The 19121-nt window shown below is 39.1% G+C and overlaps 2 protein-coding genes across 2 annotated transcripts; one reads left to right on the forward strand and one right to left on the reverse strand.

The window, feature by feature from the left end:
* Nucleotides 1-56: 56 nt before the first annotated feature.
* On the reverse strand, nt 57-2323 carry LOC144661255 (uncharacterized). The gene has a single exon (XM_078521956.1). The coding sequence runs from the start codon at nt 2310-2312 to the stop codon at nt 672-674; it is 1641 nt and encodes a 546-aa protein (XP_078378082.1). The 5' UTR covers nt 2313-2323; the 3' UTR covers nt 57-671.
* A 10998-nt stretch (nt 2324-13321) lies between these two features.
* On the forward strand, nt 13322-18824 carry LOC144659218 (SWI/SNF complex subunit SMARCC2-like). Its single transcript, XM_078519649.1, has 10 exons — nt 13322-13452; nt 14140-14269; nt 14932-15054; nt 15502-15638; nt 15852-15920; nt 16205-16327; nt 16978-17112; nt 17524-17715; nt 17758-17815; nt 18428-18824. The coding sequence occupies exons 1-10, from the start codon at nt 13381-13383 to the stop codon at nt 18709-18711; spliced, it is 1323 nt and encodes a 440-aa protein (XP_078375775.1). The 5' UTR covers nt 13322-13380; the 3' UTR covers nt 18712-18824.
* The last annotated feature ends 297 nt before the right edge of the window (nt 18825-19121 follow it).

Genomic DNA, 19121 nt, shown 5'->3' on the forward strand with positions numbered 1-19121 from the left:
TCAAGGGGGGTGGCTAGCCACCCAATCCACCCCCCCTGGATCCGCCCCTGCAGCATTATTTTGGTTGCAAGCGATATATCATGATTTTGGAGTGTTTTGAAAGGAAAAATTGCGAATTTTATTTGGGGAACTTGGCTTTGTAAAAATTATCATTGTGTGTGTGTGAAGAGTGCCAGTCACAAACTACGTGTTAGGATTAAAATCCCTAAAAACGTGTAGGAAAGAAGGAATAGATTTTTCTTATTTGAATCAGAGATAACATAGCCTTCTTTATGATCAAACGCATGGAATTACCTTTTACGTGTAAAAAGGAAAACAAGGATAACACATCTTTTAATATACAAAATGCTACTGCTATTGTGAAGCAATTAAGTGAAACATGCCGCCGGAAGGCACAAAAAATATGAAAGTTCTCAAAAATTTTCAAGACTGCATTAGCTTCCATGTAAATGATTTTGTATTATGAGGAGAAACTCATTTTAGCTTAGTATTTTAAGATTTATGTATACGCAACATCCATGCCATATTTACATTGCTATTGTTATTTGTTTTAAACTTATTTGGTAAACAAGTGTCCACACTGAAAAGGTTTCATGCTTCTTGTTCCGTTTCATAACATCATTTTACATTATTTTAAAATATCAGTTGTGGACCCCAGCATCATATTTTTTTTAAATAACGAGTACCCTTTTTGCTTCACAAGCTACAGCAATGCGTCCCTCAGTAGTCACTGTTATCCCTTCTACGTCACCAATCCGTTCTTCATGGATTTGAGTGCTCCGCACAAACTCGCCATCTTTGGTGTAAACTTCCACCAGCAGGTGATCTTTCCCTCGTTGTTTACCAGCGATGACAACATGCTCACTTGCCCGGTGAAATGCAATTCTAGGCCACCAATTACGTCCTTGGAGTTTAAACTTGTTAAGATGGTCGCAATGTTCACTGAATATGTGAACACAGGAATCACCCATGTCCACTACCATAACACGGCCATCATTAGCAGCAGTGATATCCCACGCAACCTTCAATATGTCTTCACCAAACGAGCGAACAAACTGACCATCAGTCTCATGCACATCAACCACATTATACCTCAGTACCAGTACTTTGCCACTGTCGGTGACTGTCAGTCTGTCCCAGTACCTCCCTCCCCTCACAGGAAACTTGTAACGCAGGTCAGCGGTGTTGTTAAATTCGTAAACAACGAACTCATCTCTCTCAGCTCCAGGCTTTTTCAATCCGACCAAAACATAGATACTGTCATTCATGTCTGTGGCTACATCATGAACATGTAACTTTGTATCTACGTCCTCATTAGGGAGACTGAAAAGTCTCATAAATGTTCCAGTACTGTCAAACACCTTTACGTTACCATCCAAGTCTCCCACAATGAATTGTCCGCCGGAGTTTGCAGCGATACCACGCGTCCACTTCAGCTTGTGCTCCTCTTCACCCTCTTGACCAAATGACAATGGTGTTTCACAAGTTACACAACAGTGCTCCATGCCCTGTTTACGCAGTACTTTTGTTACTCTTTCATCACGCAATGGATGAACTATTCCTCCTCCGATATCAACAGCAGGCCAGAAAAAGGGCATGTGTTTACCGACTGTTAGCGTGACGTCATAGATGACACGATTCACGTGACAAACACTGGAAATGATTTGCCTGCGTTCGTCTTTACCTAACAAGCCCCTAACTGCCTGAATGCCTTTCTTGAGTTGAACATCAAAACTATTTTGAACTGCTGGCAGAGAGTTAAGTTCTTTAATGCACACTATACAAGGTTCAACCGCGTCTGCGGGATTGTCTACTGTCTCTAGTATTGTCGCCATAACTCGGTATTGCATTGCGAGAATGCGGTCAGACGTTCCTAGAGCTTCATTATTAAAGGCTTCTGTTGCTTTTCTACGAGCATCTTCGAATCTTCTCTTTGCTTTGGAAAGCGCCCTCGCAGCTGATTCGTCCAGGTCTGTTAACTCCAAGGTTCTTATTTCTTCCGTTAGCGAAATTTCTTTAGCACAAGCTGCTTGTGTTGTTACCGCGCCGTGTTCACAACTAAACTTTGCCTTATCAAATACTTTATAAAGCAACTCTATTCCCTCCTCAAAGAAGCTGATGCTTGCTAACAAATCTTTCCTTGATAATCCATCCAACTTGGACTTGATATCGTCGATTTCACGCACGATCAATCCACGAAATTTTTGATCTGTTACATCGCCATCTTTCAGCTTCTCCGCTGCCTTATCTCTGCCTTTATTCACAAGCAAGCCAATTGTGGCTTTAAATACTGCTGTTACAATCGAAGACATAATCGTCAAATAAAAAACTTTGAAACTGTTTTCTGTTAAGCGACCCGCAAGCTATTGATTGCAGCGGCGTTGTACACGAAATGAACAAATTCCTCAAAGTTTTGCCTACAAATTAGATTTCAGAACAAAGAACTAAGTTCTAGTCCAGTGCCTTACAAGAGTGAATAATAACTTTTGCTGACACAATGTATGTCAGCCTCTTAACAGCTATGAAAACAATGAGAGCGGAAACTTTGTCTCAAGTTAGTGAAAGAATGCCTGTCATACAAATAGTAAATTTATAGGTGATGTTAATCACGATTTAGCTTTAATCCTTCCACTAAGTCCGGAAAAAAATAGTAGAAAAATACTTTCGATTCAAATTCTATAAAATAATTAAAAGATCTCTTGTCAATTAATTAATTTGGATTTTTGAATTTTGTTTTGGTTTTTAAACAGTTTTCAATACTAACAAATCCTTGAATTCCCTGAAAGGGTGTGATGCGAGTTTTAGCTGTTCTTTGTTTCCACGGTATATTTGTAACTTAGCACTTCCCTCCATCTGTTTTGAACCGAAATCCCGCTGACAACAAATCAAAGGAATTAAGTCGTTTATGTTAAACAAGATCTTTATTTATTATTATTCAAATACATATATGTCAAAGCCACAGTAAATATGAAAAAAAAGTTTCGGGAAATGAGATCAAGTTACTCCATGATATTTTAAGTTCTATTTTGTTTAAAATAAAGTTTGTTCATGAGAATATAGCGGAATTAATACATGTATAGATAAGTTCATCGTTATTGTCTTGTGACGTCATGACGTAGTCATGACGACACAAGATAATACTACAGGGGACAAGGTGCATTCCATGCGTATTTGCTTTCTGAGGCCGCGGAATTTTCCCGCCATGTCAATATTTTTCCCGCCATGTCAAAATTTTCTTTTTTTAGTAAATGCCGAAAAATGCGATCATCAGATTTAAACAAAACAGATGCAGGCTTCTCAACCTCAAAGCACTGGAAATCTAGAGATTGAGGTAAAAAAATCTGGAGATTTCAGTAAAAACCGGGAGATTGATCAACTGACGAACAAAAATAACTAAAAGAGTCCTTAAACCAGGCGCTAATCAAATAACTTGTTACTCTGTTTTTTCGTGAGATTTCTGTTTCTCGTCGTGAGATTGAAGTGAAAACCGTGAGTCTCAAGACAAAATCGTGAGACTTGAGAGGTCTGCAGATGCTGTTTACACTGACAGTTGCGTTTATTTTTAAGCTTTTTGTTTGTTTTTCTTAGTGATAAAAGCAATCACACGAGATTCCCACCATTCTAGTCATATAAGTCAATCAGATAATAGCTACCGTTTCGTGAGAACAATGTGTTTTATGATTTTGGTACAGCAATAGGGGAAAAGCATGTCTTAAACAGGATTGCGCCTTACAGAACTGTAGGTATGTCGACCGACAATATGTCAGGAAAACCTTTTTTTGCCGTTTCCATTTTTGATTAGATCCTATTTCAAAGATGTAATCCGTAGTAGTCGAACCACATGTGTGCCTTTACTTCAGTTGACTAGCTAGCTTAGGCAAGTTAGAATTTGTGCTGATTAAACTAGTTCAAAACAACTGATCCCGTGGACATTATTTTCCTTGTGTGTCTTCAATTTGAGTATTACTCGAAGACACACGCGAAAGGTCAACCATGAAACTTTGCTTGGTAGTGTGCGTGAGTTTATTGAAACGTGAGGCTGAAAACGTTCTTATCAGTCACAGACACAAAACAACAAAGGAGAATCTGTGACTTTGTTGACCTTTTTAAGATATTTAAGAATTATCTGTGACAGATAAACGCTTATGAATCTGTGTGTGTCTGTATTCTTTTTGTGCTGTTATCGGAGTCCTATAACTGTTCAACGGCTACATGCTGGAGTGTACTTTGAATTTAAGTCAAGCCTACTTTCGGCTGCTTGGAAAAATCGCTTTTGATAAGGTGTCGGAAACAAGTCGCGTGACAATAATAAGTACAAACATTATCCGCCTGACAGAAATAGCAACGATCAATTATTATGAATCAAAATGGACGCTTAATTACCGTGATTGTGATCGGAATGGATACTATTAAGGCAACGATTTCAAAACTTTAAGCATGTAATCTTATACAATAATTAAAGATAGAAACTTCATGGACAGTTACTCAGAGTTTCACGCACGAAGCGATCATCAGACTGTGTCGTTAGATGTGGTGAAATACAATTTAAACTACGTTCATGGAGGACGGTTGGAACGATCCTGTCTCTGATTGGCCGTGTAGTACTTGTTTTCGTGCCTGCACTTGGTAACAAGCTCAGATCTTTTGTTCAAGAAGGTGGATCTGTCAGCTGATAGTATGCAGAGCTTCTCCGTCAGACACAAATTGCAGCGTGACGGGTTTCCCCTGTAAGCGCTTGCTCTCGTGACAATGGACCACTTGATCGAAAATTCGGTGTTGTTGTCTTTCAGGTCCCAAATCTTATATATATTTTTTAGTTGGATTTTAAGCCTTTCGCGTGAGAACCTTTTGTAGTTGGAATAAACCTTTGTTTTTATCTTTAGCTGTGAAGTCGCGAAGTTCAGCGCAAGCATTCACGACAAAGGCCTTTCTGAATTGACAAGTGAATCAAGAGTTTCGTATGTCGTGTTGTGAATGTCACAACTTTTATCGAGCGACAAAAGTAGCTTTAGTTTTAGTTTAAATTTTAGGGGTGAGGAGTCTAAATGTTTCTTTATGTTAGATGCACGCTTTTTAATTTTCGATATCTTTACAAGCAATAAATAGACGTGAAAAGCGGTCTATTTTCAAATAAATTAAACTCTGAAAAGAGTCACAAGACACTAAGCCCAGAGGGCTTTTGATTCATAATCCGCGTGAAATGTTGAAGTGCGAGATCGACGTCATTATAACAGCAGGTTCTCCGGCTTGAGTGAAAATAATAGAATCTGTAAAAGAAAAGTTTATCCACTGTGTGGACAAACTGACCGAGAAGAAAGAAAAATTACGGTTTTGTGACATCGAAAGCTCAAGTGAGGTTGAACATGTAAATGATACATACCAGAGCATACAGTGTTAATAATTGCTCTGTTTTGCAGTCATGTTTAGACTGACGTAGTCATAACATGTTTAACACACGCCAAGCCGCTCCAACGCCGTACGCCGTCATGCTGTCCTTGAATTAAAAGAAAACTCATTATGTATGACGGCAGCTCAGATGTTATTGACTTTGTATCTGTTATCGGAATTTTATGTCCTCACAATCAAAGTACTGCAATATATTACCTCGCTTCCCCCCATACACTTACACTTGTTTCAGATTTAACAACTCATTGGAACTGATCTCATCGTCAGATGTATCTTTGATCAGTTCATTAAAGCATTGAATAATCACTGGTTTGCCGCAGGCGATGAAGTTATTAAAAGCACAAAGCAATGACCGAAAGCTATTGAAGGGTTTCTGTGGAGTTGAAGATGACTGTGCAGTTTTCAATTACATAACTTCAGTCTGACATGTTATAGTTGTCGGCTAATATTAATGAGCATTACTTTTTGAACAAATCTTGATGTGTAACTAGACGCTAAGTGCGGCATTGCGACACATTAACAAATCCAATAGTGACCTTGAAGAAACTGTCGAACCACAGCAAGATAAATTGCGTCAATTGTCTTCAAGTTCTTAACTTTGTTTTCAAGCGGGAGTTGGTCTTTGTCCAGAAAAATTAATTATCGACAGTATTCAATCTTAGAAACGCAAAGGAACGGAAAAGATAAACACCAAGGTTTACATGAAGAATATTAATGATAATTAGGTCTGATGGCGTGTCTATTTTTGGAGTTGATTGCTCTGTTTTATCGAGTTTCTTGTGTAGTTGTACTGTTTCTGCGCTACAAGTTTTGATTTAAAAGGTCATGATTAAAATTTAAAGCTTTACTTACAATGTTGGCAAAACATATTTTCGTAGCAGTGTGTTCTTATCCAGCCTTTTTCCATCACGTGACGCTTAAACAACAGAGTTTGTGAGTCAGGCATGGCTAAAGACTGGCATGACTATAGTTGTTGTCGCAATGAAGTTAAGAGAAAACTACGCGAGGCAGAGAAGAAATATGTTCAGAAGGAGATGGACGACAATCAGAGTATCAGCGCTAGGTGGAAGGTTATACGTAACTGTATCCCCTCAAAGGAGAAATTAAGGCCGATGTACTCAAAGAATATGAAGGAATTGGCGAACGAGTTTAACGAGTTCTTTACTACGGTAGGGGCTCGTGCTGCAGATGAATCAAAGAGGCTTGCTTTAGTGAACAATCTTCCCTCCTATGAGTCCCCTTTGACTCCCATTGTACCTGAAACAGATGAATTCCATTTTCGAGCAGCTACATCCTTAGAAAATTGTTCAATCTTTTCCTTCAAACAAGGCCCCAGGGAAAGATAAGTTAAGTATGGCGGTAATAAAGAATGCCCTCCCTGTGATTCTGACAGTCGTAACAGACATTGTGAATCGTTCACTTTTAACATCAGTTTTTCCCTCAGCTTGGAAGGAATCTGAAGTTGTACCAATTTTGAAATATGGAGATCATGAGATTCCTAATAATAATCGACCTGTCTCACTCCTGCCAGCTCTGTCTAAGATCTGTGAGCGTGCAGCACTTAACCAACTAACAGAGTACATGATACGTAGGAACTGTCTCACCGAACACCAGAACGGAAATAAGAAACAACACTCTACAGAAACACTGAATATCTTTATGACAGATTTGTTCTTTGAGGCGATGGATCGAAAGCAAGTTACAGCCTTAGTACTGCTTGATTTATCAAAGGCGTTCGACAGTATTGAACATGGACTCTTGCTGAAAAAACTTCGCTCACTGGGTGTTTCGAGAGATGCCGTGAGATGGTTTAGGAGTTATTTGACAGATAGAAGTCAGTCAGTGAGAATAGGAAGTGAATTGTCAGATTCCCGTATAGTAGCACATGGCGTTCCTCAGGGGTCGATATTGGGACCTGCACTGTTTAACATCTATATCAACGACCTACCAACTGTCCCTGGCGGGTGCTCACTGAAGAGCTATGTCGACGACTCGCAGCTCTACTTGTCGTTTCCTGTCCGGGAAGCAGACCAGACTGCAGCTCAGTTGAACGCGGATCTCCAGAAGATTGCCGCCTGGTGTTGCACACATAGCCTTCTTATTAATCCAGATAAAACTAAGCTGCTATTGCTGGGAACTTCACAGATGTTAGCATGCATGCCGGAGGATTTTAGCATCACCTTACTTGGCAAGGAGATACGGCCGTCACATTCCGCGAAGGATTTAGGTGTTGTAGCTGATGAACACCTAAGTTTTAACGAACATGTGACTGATGTAGTGTCCAAATGTACTGCTAGCTTGTGTCAAATAAACCGTGTAAAACATCTATTTGATAAACCAACGCTAATAACCACCATCCATTCTCTGGTTTTCAGCAAAATGTTTTATTGTTCATCAGTTTGGGCCAGTACACCAAAGAAAAACATTGCTCGACTTCAGAAAGTGCAAAACTTTGCGGCAAGGGTTGCCACCGAAACAAGGAAATTTGATCACATCACCCCTACGTTAAAGCAACTCCATTGGTTGCCGGTTGCTTGGCAGCTTGAAGTCAGAGACGCTGTAATGGCTTATAAATGTTTGCACGGACAAGCCCCAGAATATCTGCGCAGCAAATTTATTGTTAGAGCTGACGTCCATTCTATCAATACAAGACACCGAAACAAGTTGGATGTCCCGCTATTCAAAACAGCTACAGGACAGCAGTCATTTGTATTCAGAGCTACTTGGCTTTGGAACGAACTACCAAGGACCCTAACAGACGTTAATAGTTTGAGTATTTTTAAGGATGCTATAAAACGTCGCGCTTGGAAGAATTTTATTGAAACATAGAACCCTTTTAAACGTAACCCTTTTTAATATTTAGAATGATTTTATTTTTTAGCTGTACATTTTTAACATTTTATTGTAATTTACCCTGAAAAACCATTTTTGGAGAGGTAAATAAAATCTTATCTTATCTTATCTTAGTTTGAGTTTGATAGTTAATGTTCGTGTCATTTAGTTACTTTGGCAACCACCTAATCATAACAACATCTTAGACTTCCAAACGACGTGTGCGAGTTTAAATAATGTAAATTTGCTAACATTTCTGTATTTAGTAATTCCATAGAGTTAGCGCCATTAAATTAAATTAGACAAAAACGTCTTTACTCTGCATTTGTATAAAAAATGGAATAAAGGAAGATCGAGACCAAATAAAGTCTTGTAACAATCATTGAAGGTTAGGTTTGGATGCATTCTTCGGTTGTTCAAGAAGGTTTGTTCTCTATTTCCTCAAACAGTCGGAACGTTTTATTTCAAAATATGCGACTCTTCTTAGGGGAGATCTGGACCGGCCACGTGGGGACCTTGAACGCTCGCGTGGAGATCTCGCGCGTCAAGGGGGAAGCCTTGAATAGAGACATTAAGCATGACGTTATGCTGCAAACGGCAAACGCGAGCTTGCCTTTCATTTTTTTACCTTTTTATCGAATTCTAAAATCAATCCCTCATAAAATTAGTGAAAAAATCCCACATTTACGACAAGCACAAAACTTCTCATTTCCGCGTACCAACGCCAAACGGCAGACAGCAGAAGTTGAATTTTTGCCGTTCGCGGTAAAAATAAACGTCATACTCAATCTCTCTATTGTAGCGAGAGAGGACCGTTGACCTGTACCATATCGCTGAAAAAAGAAAAAGAAAAAAGAAGAAATCGGGGTTCCACTGTAATGTTTTCGGCTGTCCTTCCTATCGAACAGGGCCTAGAAATAAGCTTGATCCTAAACTTTGACGAGCATTTTGACCCAAAGGAAAAAAAAAGTAGGTGTCAAAAACTAAACTTTTTCTAGTTATCTAAACCACAAATAAATTAATAAATTAATTAATTAATCAATTAATTAATAGATAATTTAACAATTAAATGTTCAAGCAAGCAACCGTCCACGATATCCCGGTATACGTTGGATAAATATAGTGATCTAATCGTTTTAACACAGAAAACTGAATTTAAAAGCAGAGTCCGATACAACGTAGAATGATAAAATTTTTGTACAATTAATCCCCATTGAAAAACTCTTTTCCAACCGAGACTCAATCCAGGGACACTTTTTTTTATTCTAAAAGGCAGAACAATTGATTATCTCTCAGTGACAAGGAACAGAATAATGACGAAAAAATAAATGCTGTCGTTTATTATTGGTGAATGTTTGGCTCTTTTAAGGGGAATGAATCTTAACTACAGATCCCGAGTGGTTGCTAAGGGATTCCTTAAAACTGTATTTTGTGGCAGGCGATTTTTGGAGCTTATTTTAACAGTAAATGGTGAAGAAGGTAGAGTTTCGATTTTGCTTTATGAATCAGAGATAACATAGACAGATAACATAGATAACAGAGATAACGTGACAATGACGTCACACAGGTTTTTGCTCTGAATCGAATTTTAGCCCGTAACTGCATTTTCTCTCGAGATCCTCCACGCTACGTATACCTTGGGTGTTTGCCTTCAGCTCTGCGGAGTTTCATCGAAATCTACAAGAGGAATTTTGAAATATCTTGGAATTACTTTTTAGATGGTATAATTTATGCGTAAAATAAAGACAAGACTTCATAAAAAGAAATTTGCTTCTTTTTGATGTTTAATGAGGTGGTGCACAGGAATTCGATGTTGTGCTCAACTCGAAACAATAGGAAATCCCAGAGCACAAAAAAATTCAAAACTACGAGATCGCTTCAATATTTACTCAATTTTTCGTTTATGTTAGACAAACTTAGAAGTTTTCAATGAGCATGAAATTCAGGGATTGTGTAGTGTACTGATCAACTGCCACCCTGAAAAAGTTTGGTGAAAATTCATCGACGAGTTTTGAAATAATCGCTTTTTTTGCGAAAGTAGGCGTAACGTAAAATTGGTAAATAGAGCTAAACATTGAGCTTCACTATGATTCATATATTTCATATTTTTTTGAAATCGCGCAAGTCTACCTACTTCTTACGGTTTGGATATCGGATATGGGACATTTTTAAAAGGAATAAGGGCTAAAACCTGTCATTAAACATCAAAAAAGAAGCAAATTTCTTTATATGAAGTCTTGTCATTTTACGCATTTTACGCATAAATTATACCATCTAAAACTCCGCAGAGCTGAAGGCAAACACCCAAGGTATACGTAGCGTGGAGGATCTTGAGAGAAAATGCGGTAGAGGGCAAAAATTCGATTCAGAGCAAAAACTGTGTGACGTCATTGTCACGTGATATTTATTCTGATCTCCCAAAAATTTATTTCATATTGCAGTTCAGTCTATGTGTAATCCATGTGATATAGTGGATATGTCTTTGACATTAATCCCTTTAAGTATGAGAGGTTGAAAGTTGATAGGTATCGCTAGAAAAAAACTGGGTCGAGCACCTTAATAGGTGTTGAAATTTTGGCTGGAAACGGAGCACGTGACAGATAAGTACTAGGAAATAAGCATTCTGCAGTTACAATTGTTACATGAGAATCGTCCAGTATAGTTTTTACAAGAAGCGAATTTCGAACAATAAGGCGAACAAAAATTATCGTGGCTCCACCGACCACACTAAAACTGAACGTAATACTCTGGAAAAAATAAAATAAAAAAAAAATAAAAATTTGATCGCCCTACTTACGAAATCTTAAATCCTACAGCTGTACTTTTAGGAGTATCGAATGGTCTTTGCAAGTATGCGAGCACAGCGTTTTTCTTTGAGAGCACGAGCATTAAAAAAAGTTAGCCTTGCGAGCAACGAGCACTTTTCAAAAAACTACTCCACTAAAAAACCGAGCATGCGAGCACTGTGAAAATATGAGAGCACCAGCAAACGAGCACCCACTAAACATTTTACAGCATTCCGAGCAGAAGCCTAATTTTACGAGCACTGCAAAAGTTTGAGGGACCATTCACGAGCCTTACTTTTTCCGTAAACTAGACAGCAGTTATATTAACATTGAATCTTATTTTAAAAACGACATACTTTGTTGTAGCAAAATTTGCTTTTACCTTATAAATCTCTATTGCTTCTATAATGGTGGACTATTGGCACTAAGTGTTATATATTTTGTATGAATTATGAACAATATTTTAGGTATAAAATATAGGCAAAGTGGTTGTTTTAACCTAGTCTATTACTTCAACATTTTCTGATGTCTTTATATAAAAGGATTCTTTTAAACAATCAATAGCGAAGCGCGCGAGGTTTAAGAATAGAATGCAAATGAATATAACCCCCACAAGGCTCAGAAAACATCAGAGTATTCTGAGAGAAAAAGAATGATCTGAAAATGTTTTAGTAACACCGGATGTCTTAGAAGAATCGTCCGCCATTTCGGTTTGTTTGTCCGAGACTTTGTCTGAGTCGTGACGTCACTCGCGCGCTTCGCTATTCTTTCCCCGATATACTCTTTTTTATTATAATCCTAAGAAATCTCTTTTATTGTGTTTTTTCTCTTTCAAACGTTTGAATTACTACACCCTAAGCTCCGACGTCACCCCAGTCCTCCCCCCTCGTTTTAAACCCCTATGTCCCCTTCTCTGTACCGCCTGGAGCTATCGCACCACCCTCACTATGCAACTCTTGCTTTGTGGACGAGAAATATATTGGGTTATCAAACTGCTCATGCTCAAACAGATGTTTTCCCTTTCTTTTTCTGTAGAACCACCAGCCGACAACGAATCCAAACAACAGAAGGACTGCTATGCCTGCCTTGGCTCCTCTGGACAAACCACTTGATTTACCTGAAATCATAAATAGAGCACGGTTTATTTAGTACAGCTTTGAACAGGCCAAAATACTTCTTGTCAAGGAGGAGTCAGCGTGGCCTAATGATTTAGGACGCTGGTGCCAGTTGCAAATCCGGAGGACCCGGGTTGAAGGTCTCGGTGGTTCAGAGTTTACCTTCTCAGTCACGCTTTGTATACATGTTTTTGCCTTACTTCTAACAAACAGAAGAAAACAATACTTACAGTATCATTACAAACAGTACACGACTTACAATACAAAACTTACGTATACACTACTTAGAAATACTGTAAGTTGTTGAGACTGAAGTTATACAAGTTGAAAATATATGATTGTAGAACATCGCAACGCCCTGGAACCCTCGTCGTAACGTTTTCTTTCCTTTCCTTTTATTTTCAAATAAATTTTTAGTTTGTTGTTAGCTTTTCCAGGAGGCACAGAGATTATTATGTTGTTCTCGTCCAGGATGCTTCACTTTCACAGTGCCTCTTTCTATCCAGGTCCATCCAAGACTTTTCAATTATTATTGACCAATCAGAAAAGAGCACGAGAGCTGCAACAGGTTTTTTTCTGTTGTTCGAAAAAAATTGAATATTTTAAAGTTTACGTTTTACGCACCGTGAACATCTTCTGTTTTATTTGCTTATAACTTTTGCGAGGAGTTTCCGATCTTTTTAGAATTTTCAGCATTGTTTAAGGTGGCTTAATACAGTTTTGAGGGGGTAAGTGAGCCCAACTTTTTACTCTTTTTAAAAATATTCAGGAATGTTCTTTCTTTCTCTTATTACTGTTTCTTAAAGCGTATAGCCATTATATGCGACATTTGACCAATAAAAATGCTAATAAACAATCAATAAAGAGCCAAAATGAATGGCCGAGTGCTTAGGAGAGAACTGGGCACTAGTTGTTTTAACAGCGTTTTTCTCAAAATCTACCCGTATGACCCCACCTCAAAATTTCAGAAATTACAAATTGGCTTTGATTAAACATTCATGCAAAATAAAATAAAAAGCTGTAAGACAGAATTTGAGCTATATTTTAAAGGGGCAAAATATCACATTTTCCTATTTTGCGAAAAATCTGTCTTACAGATTTTTGTTTTATCCTGCATGAATGTTAAATCAAAGCCAATTTGTAATTTCTGAAATTTTGAGGTATACCATAATCATTTAGTTAGCCGCTTTCTTAACTACACGTAGTATCAGAGATTTTGCCGTGCAAGTTTCAAACCTTAAATGTTTTTGTTCTTGCAGGCCGCAACTGCTACTAAGGAATGGACTGAACAAGAGACGCTCCTGTTGTTAGAGGTAATAAGAATATTATTAATACTAAATTAAAACTGTTGCTTTTATGAATGAAATGAAAAGATTAATGAATCACTTTATTTAACTGTCAGTGTATTTAGCACTGCTGTGCTAATTGAGGACACTGTAAATAAGTTTACAAATATTGTAAATCGAACAGAAAACTTGCTAAAACCCCTACTGGCAGGAGACTGACCAGTTGACTTTTTACAAAGCGTGAACGAGTTGAATTCGGAACCACCAAACACAAATTCTTCTAGTGGCACGGAGGAGGATTTGAACCCGGACCTCCGGATTACTAGTCCAGCGTCCTAACCACTTGGCCGTGCTGCCTGTACGATTCTTAAAAAAGCTTAAGTCTGCGTTCGAGCCTAGTGGCCCATCAGACTGGAGTTTATCTCGATTTCAGTAGCATGAGGTGACTCTGAGTATTTCGACTCCCTCTGGATGGGATGCTAGTCCATCACAGGGTTACCCCCAGCAGTAAATTCGTCGGTACCCATTTATACACCTGGGTGGAGAGAGGCACTGTGAGAGTAAAGTGTCTTGCCCGCAAACATAACACAATGTCCCCAGTCCAGCGCGCTAACCATTAGGCCACCGCGCATCCAAACCGAAGTCCCAAATAAAGACAGGATTTTTTTGGCGAGATTGGTAGCATGAATTGTTTTTCTCTTATTCTTTATTCAGGGGCTTGAGATGTTTAAAGATGACTGGAACAAGGTAGCCGAACATGTTGGAACACGAACACAAGACGAATGCATTCTGCACTTTCTAAGACTACCGATAGAGGACCCGTACCTAGAGGATGTACAGCTAGGTGAGATTATAGGCGGTTAAAAAATTGCAAATTAGCTGCTAAGTAATGCATTGAGGTTGTAGAAAGGCATAAAAAGAAATACTTGAAAGGCATAAATGAGCAGGAGATTGAAGGAGGTTGCAGTCTTCAAAACCTTATTGCTATTGCTGGATAGTTTTGTTTGGGTGTTATCATGTTCTGAAATATTATCTACTTATCCTTTTATGCTGTTGCTTTCACATATGCTAGTTGAACCTAAGACAGTTTCCAACAACTATGTTATTTGGAAACAAAAGGTTTTCAATTAACACACAGTCGTTATAAATTTCTTGTGTACTTACTGTAACGGCCATAGATTGGTAAAAAGTTGTAGAATAGATAATTTCCTAATAAATTTGAGTAGACTGTAGTTTAGAACCCTTAAATATGCTTTAATACAATGTCTCAGTGTCTGAGAATACATAAATAACCTGAAAAAGTTGGTTTCTGTGACGTTCAAGAAACATGTCATACAGAACTTCACTAATTTTAAAAAATCGTCATTTCTAAAACTAAGGACCCCTCCATTAAATTTTTTTTTCGTTTCCTGGGCTTTTCTAAAGTGGTAGTTGTCACAGCAACATCGCCAGACTTTAAACATTTATATTGGAAATTTGATTTCCTTGGCTTGTTGTTGTTTTCAGGTCCGTTGTCACACCAGCCCGTGCCATTCAGTCAGCAGGGGAATCCGATTATGTCCACTGTGGCTTTCCTTGCCTCAGTTGTGGATCCTCGTGTGGCAAGTGCTGCCGCTAAAGCTGCTTTAGGTTAGTTTACATTTCCTTACATACTGTTACTTGCTCTGGCGCGAAATCAAACGTTGCCATGTCAACTTCACCCTGTCTGAGATTTTGATTGGTCAATTCAAACAGACAGCTGTCAAAAATATGTCAAATGTACGTGGCAACGGTACAAACTATGCAAATGAAAAAAGAGAAGGAAAATTCGCGTTACAATTGGTTTTGGCCATGTACTTGATTGGCCTAAGTTAGAAGACATCTGCACTCTGATTGGCTAGAACGTGCCACACGACTTTCTTTAACCAATCACAAAACTAAACACTTTCAATGTCATCAAGCAACCGCTGCAACTCGTGTGCCAGGTGAAAAACGTAGAACAAAGCAGTGTTGGTTTGGGTTTGGTTTTTATGATGCTTACATTATGCAACATGTCTTTAAACCCTTCTGTTTTCATTTGTGTTTTAAACACAACAGAGAAATTTTCCGAAATGAAGGACGAGATACCCCAGGCAGTCATCGACAGCAATGTTAAGAACGCTGCTAACGCCCGGGCAGAAAAAGTGAAGCAGGAGACCTCTGAAGAAAATGCAGGTATAAATTACAAATTCAAAGTGAGGGGAAATTCTTTGTTTTTTACAAGGACAAGGGAAATTGTCTTCACGTGTCGTAAATTCATTTTTTGTTAGGTCACAAAGAAGAATGCAGCTTTTGTTATTGTTTGCAATTTGTTTCCTGGAGAAATTGCTGGGATTTATTATAATTTACACGTCAACTTCACGCCATACGGTAGTTAAGTACCGCTTTTGGCGTCACGCTGTGCGCAGCCCATGGAAGTGAACGGAAGTCAATTAGCAGGACCTGAGGGAGGGGAGACACGGGCACAAGATGTTAAGGTAGAGTTATTTGGATATAAAACTAATGTTTACAACAAAGCAAAGTCTGCATTGTAATCTTTTGCATTGCTCTGAAAGCTGCTGCTTTAATTTCAGTTTCTGTAGCATAATGTGATGAAAAGTATTGCTACATGAAATGCTAGTCCGTAGAAGGTTTCCCCCAGCATTATGAAAGATTTCCCCAACAATGCGCCAGAATATCTGTTTGTTAACCTGTTGAAGAGAAAGGCACTGTGAGAGTTAATACGGACACGCTCTTACTGTGATTTTCTCCCTGGTTTTAGATGGAAGACTCGTCGGAGTCGAGTAGCCAAGCACAGAACGGAGAGAAAACACAGGCTATCAACGAAGAAAACATTGCTAAGGCAGCCGCATCAGCTCTGGCAGCTGCTGCAGTAAAAGCCAAGGTAACCTTACTGTAGATTTCGTTATCATCCGGCACATGTCAGACAAGCTAAGTAAAGCGCAATCACAGAATCTTGGAAATAAAGTTCTACTGATTAGGAAAGGGTGTTTTATGAAATAATGTATGCAGCACCGAGGAACCCTTCATTTGACGGATTGATGTTCGCATTTGATCAATTTTCAGTTGATAGATTTAAACCGTTCCCCGGGAAATTCTTTGTAAACTGATCATTTTCCACCGAGGCTTTCGGAAGGAATGAAAAAAATCTAGAATAACAAACGTGGTTATTTATTTACGTTTTGAATATTCACTAAATTGTAAGTTGCAAAGTATTGTAAAGCGGATCGAGTAGCTACAAATGCCAAGATTTATAGTCAGCAATGAACAAAATGCTTTCGTTGGCTAAAAGAACCCTGACTTCTTTTATCTCTGGGGAAATCTGGTTGCAATCTGGGCGTGAATCGTCGTTTAACCTAATGTCTAGGTCTTCAATACTTTCATTTGTTTCTTTTTTTGTCCGTCCATCCTTTCGTTCATTCGTTCGTTTATTTTCGTTCTTTTTTTGAAGGGGGCGGGAGGAGGGGGTAATATCATTTTTACGCGTAATTAAACAGCACTAAGAATTTTGAGTAACTTCTCTTTTCCTGATAGCATCTGGCTCAAGTTGAAGAGCGTAAGATCAAGAGCCTTGTAGCGCTTCTTGTTGAGACACAGATGAAGAAACTAGAGATTAAACTGCGTCACTTTGAAGAACTTGAGACTATCATGGACCGCGAACGAGAGGCGGTAAGTACAAGAAACTGTTGATGAATTTAGATATTTTATTGTCATCCACGTAGTACATCACACAGAAGCTTGAATGTTTGGTGATAAGAAAAGAAAACAAAAAGAAACTCTCTTGAGTAGAAAGTGCACGATCTGATCACTGGCACGCTTTGAAAAAGAGGGTTTTTTTGCCTCTAGAAATGTTCCTAGAAATCCACATGACAGTGTGGTCACTAGGTAATGTGTTACTTGTCTCCTTCACGACGGGCGTTACTTTTGGTCGTCACGCAACGCTTCTGTACAGAGGAGCGTTGCGTGGCAATCCAAACTGCAAGACGAAGGAGATTATGGCGTTACGTTTGTATATTTGAAAGGAAGATCACTCATTTGCTCTTCATTAATTCATTTTCTTTTTCTTTTCTTTCATAAAAGTTGGAGTACCAGCGTCAACAGCTTCTTGCTGAGCGCCAACAGTTTCATCAAGAACAACTGAAAGCGGCAGAGCTACGCGCACGTGCTGCGGCCGGTCACCTGTCCCCCTCAGCACCCTTCCCAGGGCAGATTCAACCGCAGCCACAGGTGTCCCAACCTCAACCCCAATTCCCACAGCAACAGCAGCCACAGGTACCGCAACAACGGAGGCATTCATAACAAGCTCCGTCCCAGGTCCCTCAACCGGGAGTACCAAGTCATGTGCCACAGGTCGCCAGTCCTGCGCAACAAGGTTAGATTTCAGTATTTGAATTGGGTCAAGAGAATAACTGTTGTAGACTTAACTTAGGAAAAGGAGGCGAATGTCTTGAAAAGATCATAATTGATGCAGTTTTTTAAGCGATGTGCGGTACATACAGTTTATATTTCACCCTGGTTATAAATAAGAGTCGATATGTCCTGAAAGGATCACAATTGATGCAGTTTTTTAAGCGATGTGCGGTACATTTTTTTTCTCTGGAATAAGCGACCGCCTTCGAGTAAGCACGCTCATAGAATTGTGAAGGTTAAGTATAAGCCCACACCAATTCTCCCAAGAAACAGAATAACTGTATGAAGTAACATAAGGTGAATTACTCTAGGTTTCTTGCCAAAAATAAAATCGTGTAAAGGGATAGCTAGTCTTATCATGGAGTTTAACATGAGAAAACTGGAATTTGAAATAATCACTCGGGTATTCCATTCCCCCATTTCAAACTACAGAGCAAATTAGGTGTATCTTCTACCCTGATACCACATTTGTGCCTTAGTTGATTGGCAGTCTGCGCCTTTGTGTCCTGCTACTTGCTTATTTTTCTACCTCACGACAACTTATTTCTAACATTGTTTTTTTTTTTTTTTGAAGTTGCAGGTAGCAGCCAGCCCGTCGGGTCCAATCCCCCCTCTGCCTCTGCCTCCCCGGCTCCAGCCATGAACTCAGGCTCTGTACCTCCAATCGGATCCCACCCTCCCTCCGGCTGCAGCACCCCGGTGTCATTCATAGGATCGAACGCTGCATCTCCTGCGTCAGGCCCCTGTACCCCCAGCAATGTTCCTTTGGCTCATTCCGCCGCTGGCCAGATGCCTCACGTGCCTGGCGACAATGCAGTGTCGAGTCCAGTTCCCCCGGGCACAAGCATGATGGAATGATGGGAACAGTGTTAACGTTCAGGGAAAACAATCGTGTCACTTTTTGTTGTTATTGTTTCTTTTCTAAAGTAATAAATAAATTGTCATTTGTGTCAAGAGTTGTGGGATTATTATCAGCGATAAATATTTAATCCTTTCAGGAGCAAGCTTATAACTAGTAATAGTTCTCACTTTAAAGCTGCCCCCGCCTTTTTATAATTTGTGTTACAGCAATAATCTAGAATTAGTGGAGTCTTTTTGCCGCCTTTAAAATTAGGCTTCTTTTTTACTGTACCATGTACGTCAAGACATTGTTTGGTCTGTTTGCTGCGGAATTTCTTGTTGTGTGACACCATTGCGTCCTAAAAATATTCTTATGTTCAAGTTGAATATATTACCTAGCGCGCGGAAATGACACCTAGCGGAAATAA

Source organism: Oculina patagonica, chromosome 7 (assembly GCF_052425735.1).
Source record: "Oculina patagonica isolate OP01 chromosome 7, crgOcupat, whole genome shotgun sequence".
NCBI lineage: Eukaryota > Metazoa > Cnidaria > Anthozoa > Scleractinia > Oculinidae > Oculina > Oculina patagonica.

Bases quoted from the DNA above. Each gene is read 5' to 3' on its own strand.
- LOC144661255 (XM_078521956.1), bottom strand. From the start codon at position 2,312: ATGTCTTCGATTGTAACAGCAGTATTTAAAGCCACAATTGGCTTGCTT.
- LOC144659218 (XM_078519649.1), top strand. From the start codon at position 13,381: ATGTTTTTGTTCTTGCAGGCCGCAACTGCTACTAAGGAATGGACTGAA. The intron at 16,328-16,977 runs GTAACCTTACTG...TTTTCCTGATAG, and splicing joins CTGCTGCAGTAAAAGCCAAG to CATCTGGCTCAAGTTGAAGA. The intron at 17,716-17,757 runs GTACCGCAACAA...GCTCCGTCCCAG, and splicing joins CACAGCAACAGCAGCCACAG to GTCCCTCAACCGGGAGTACC.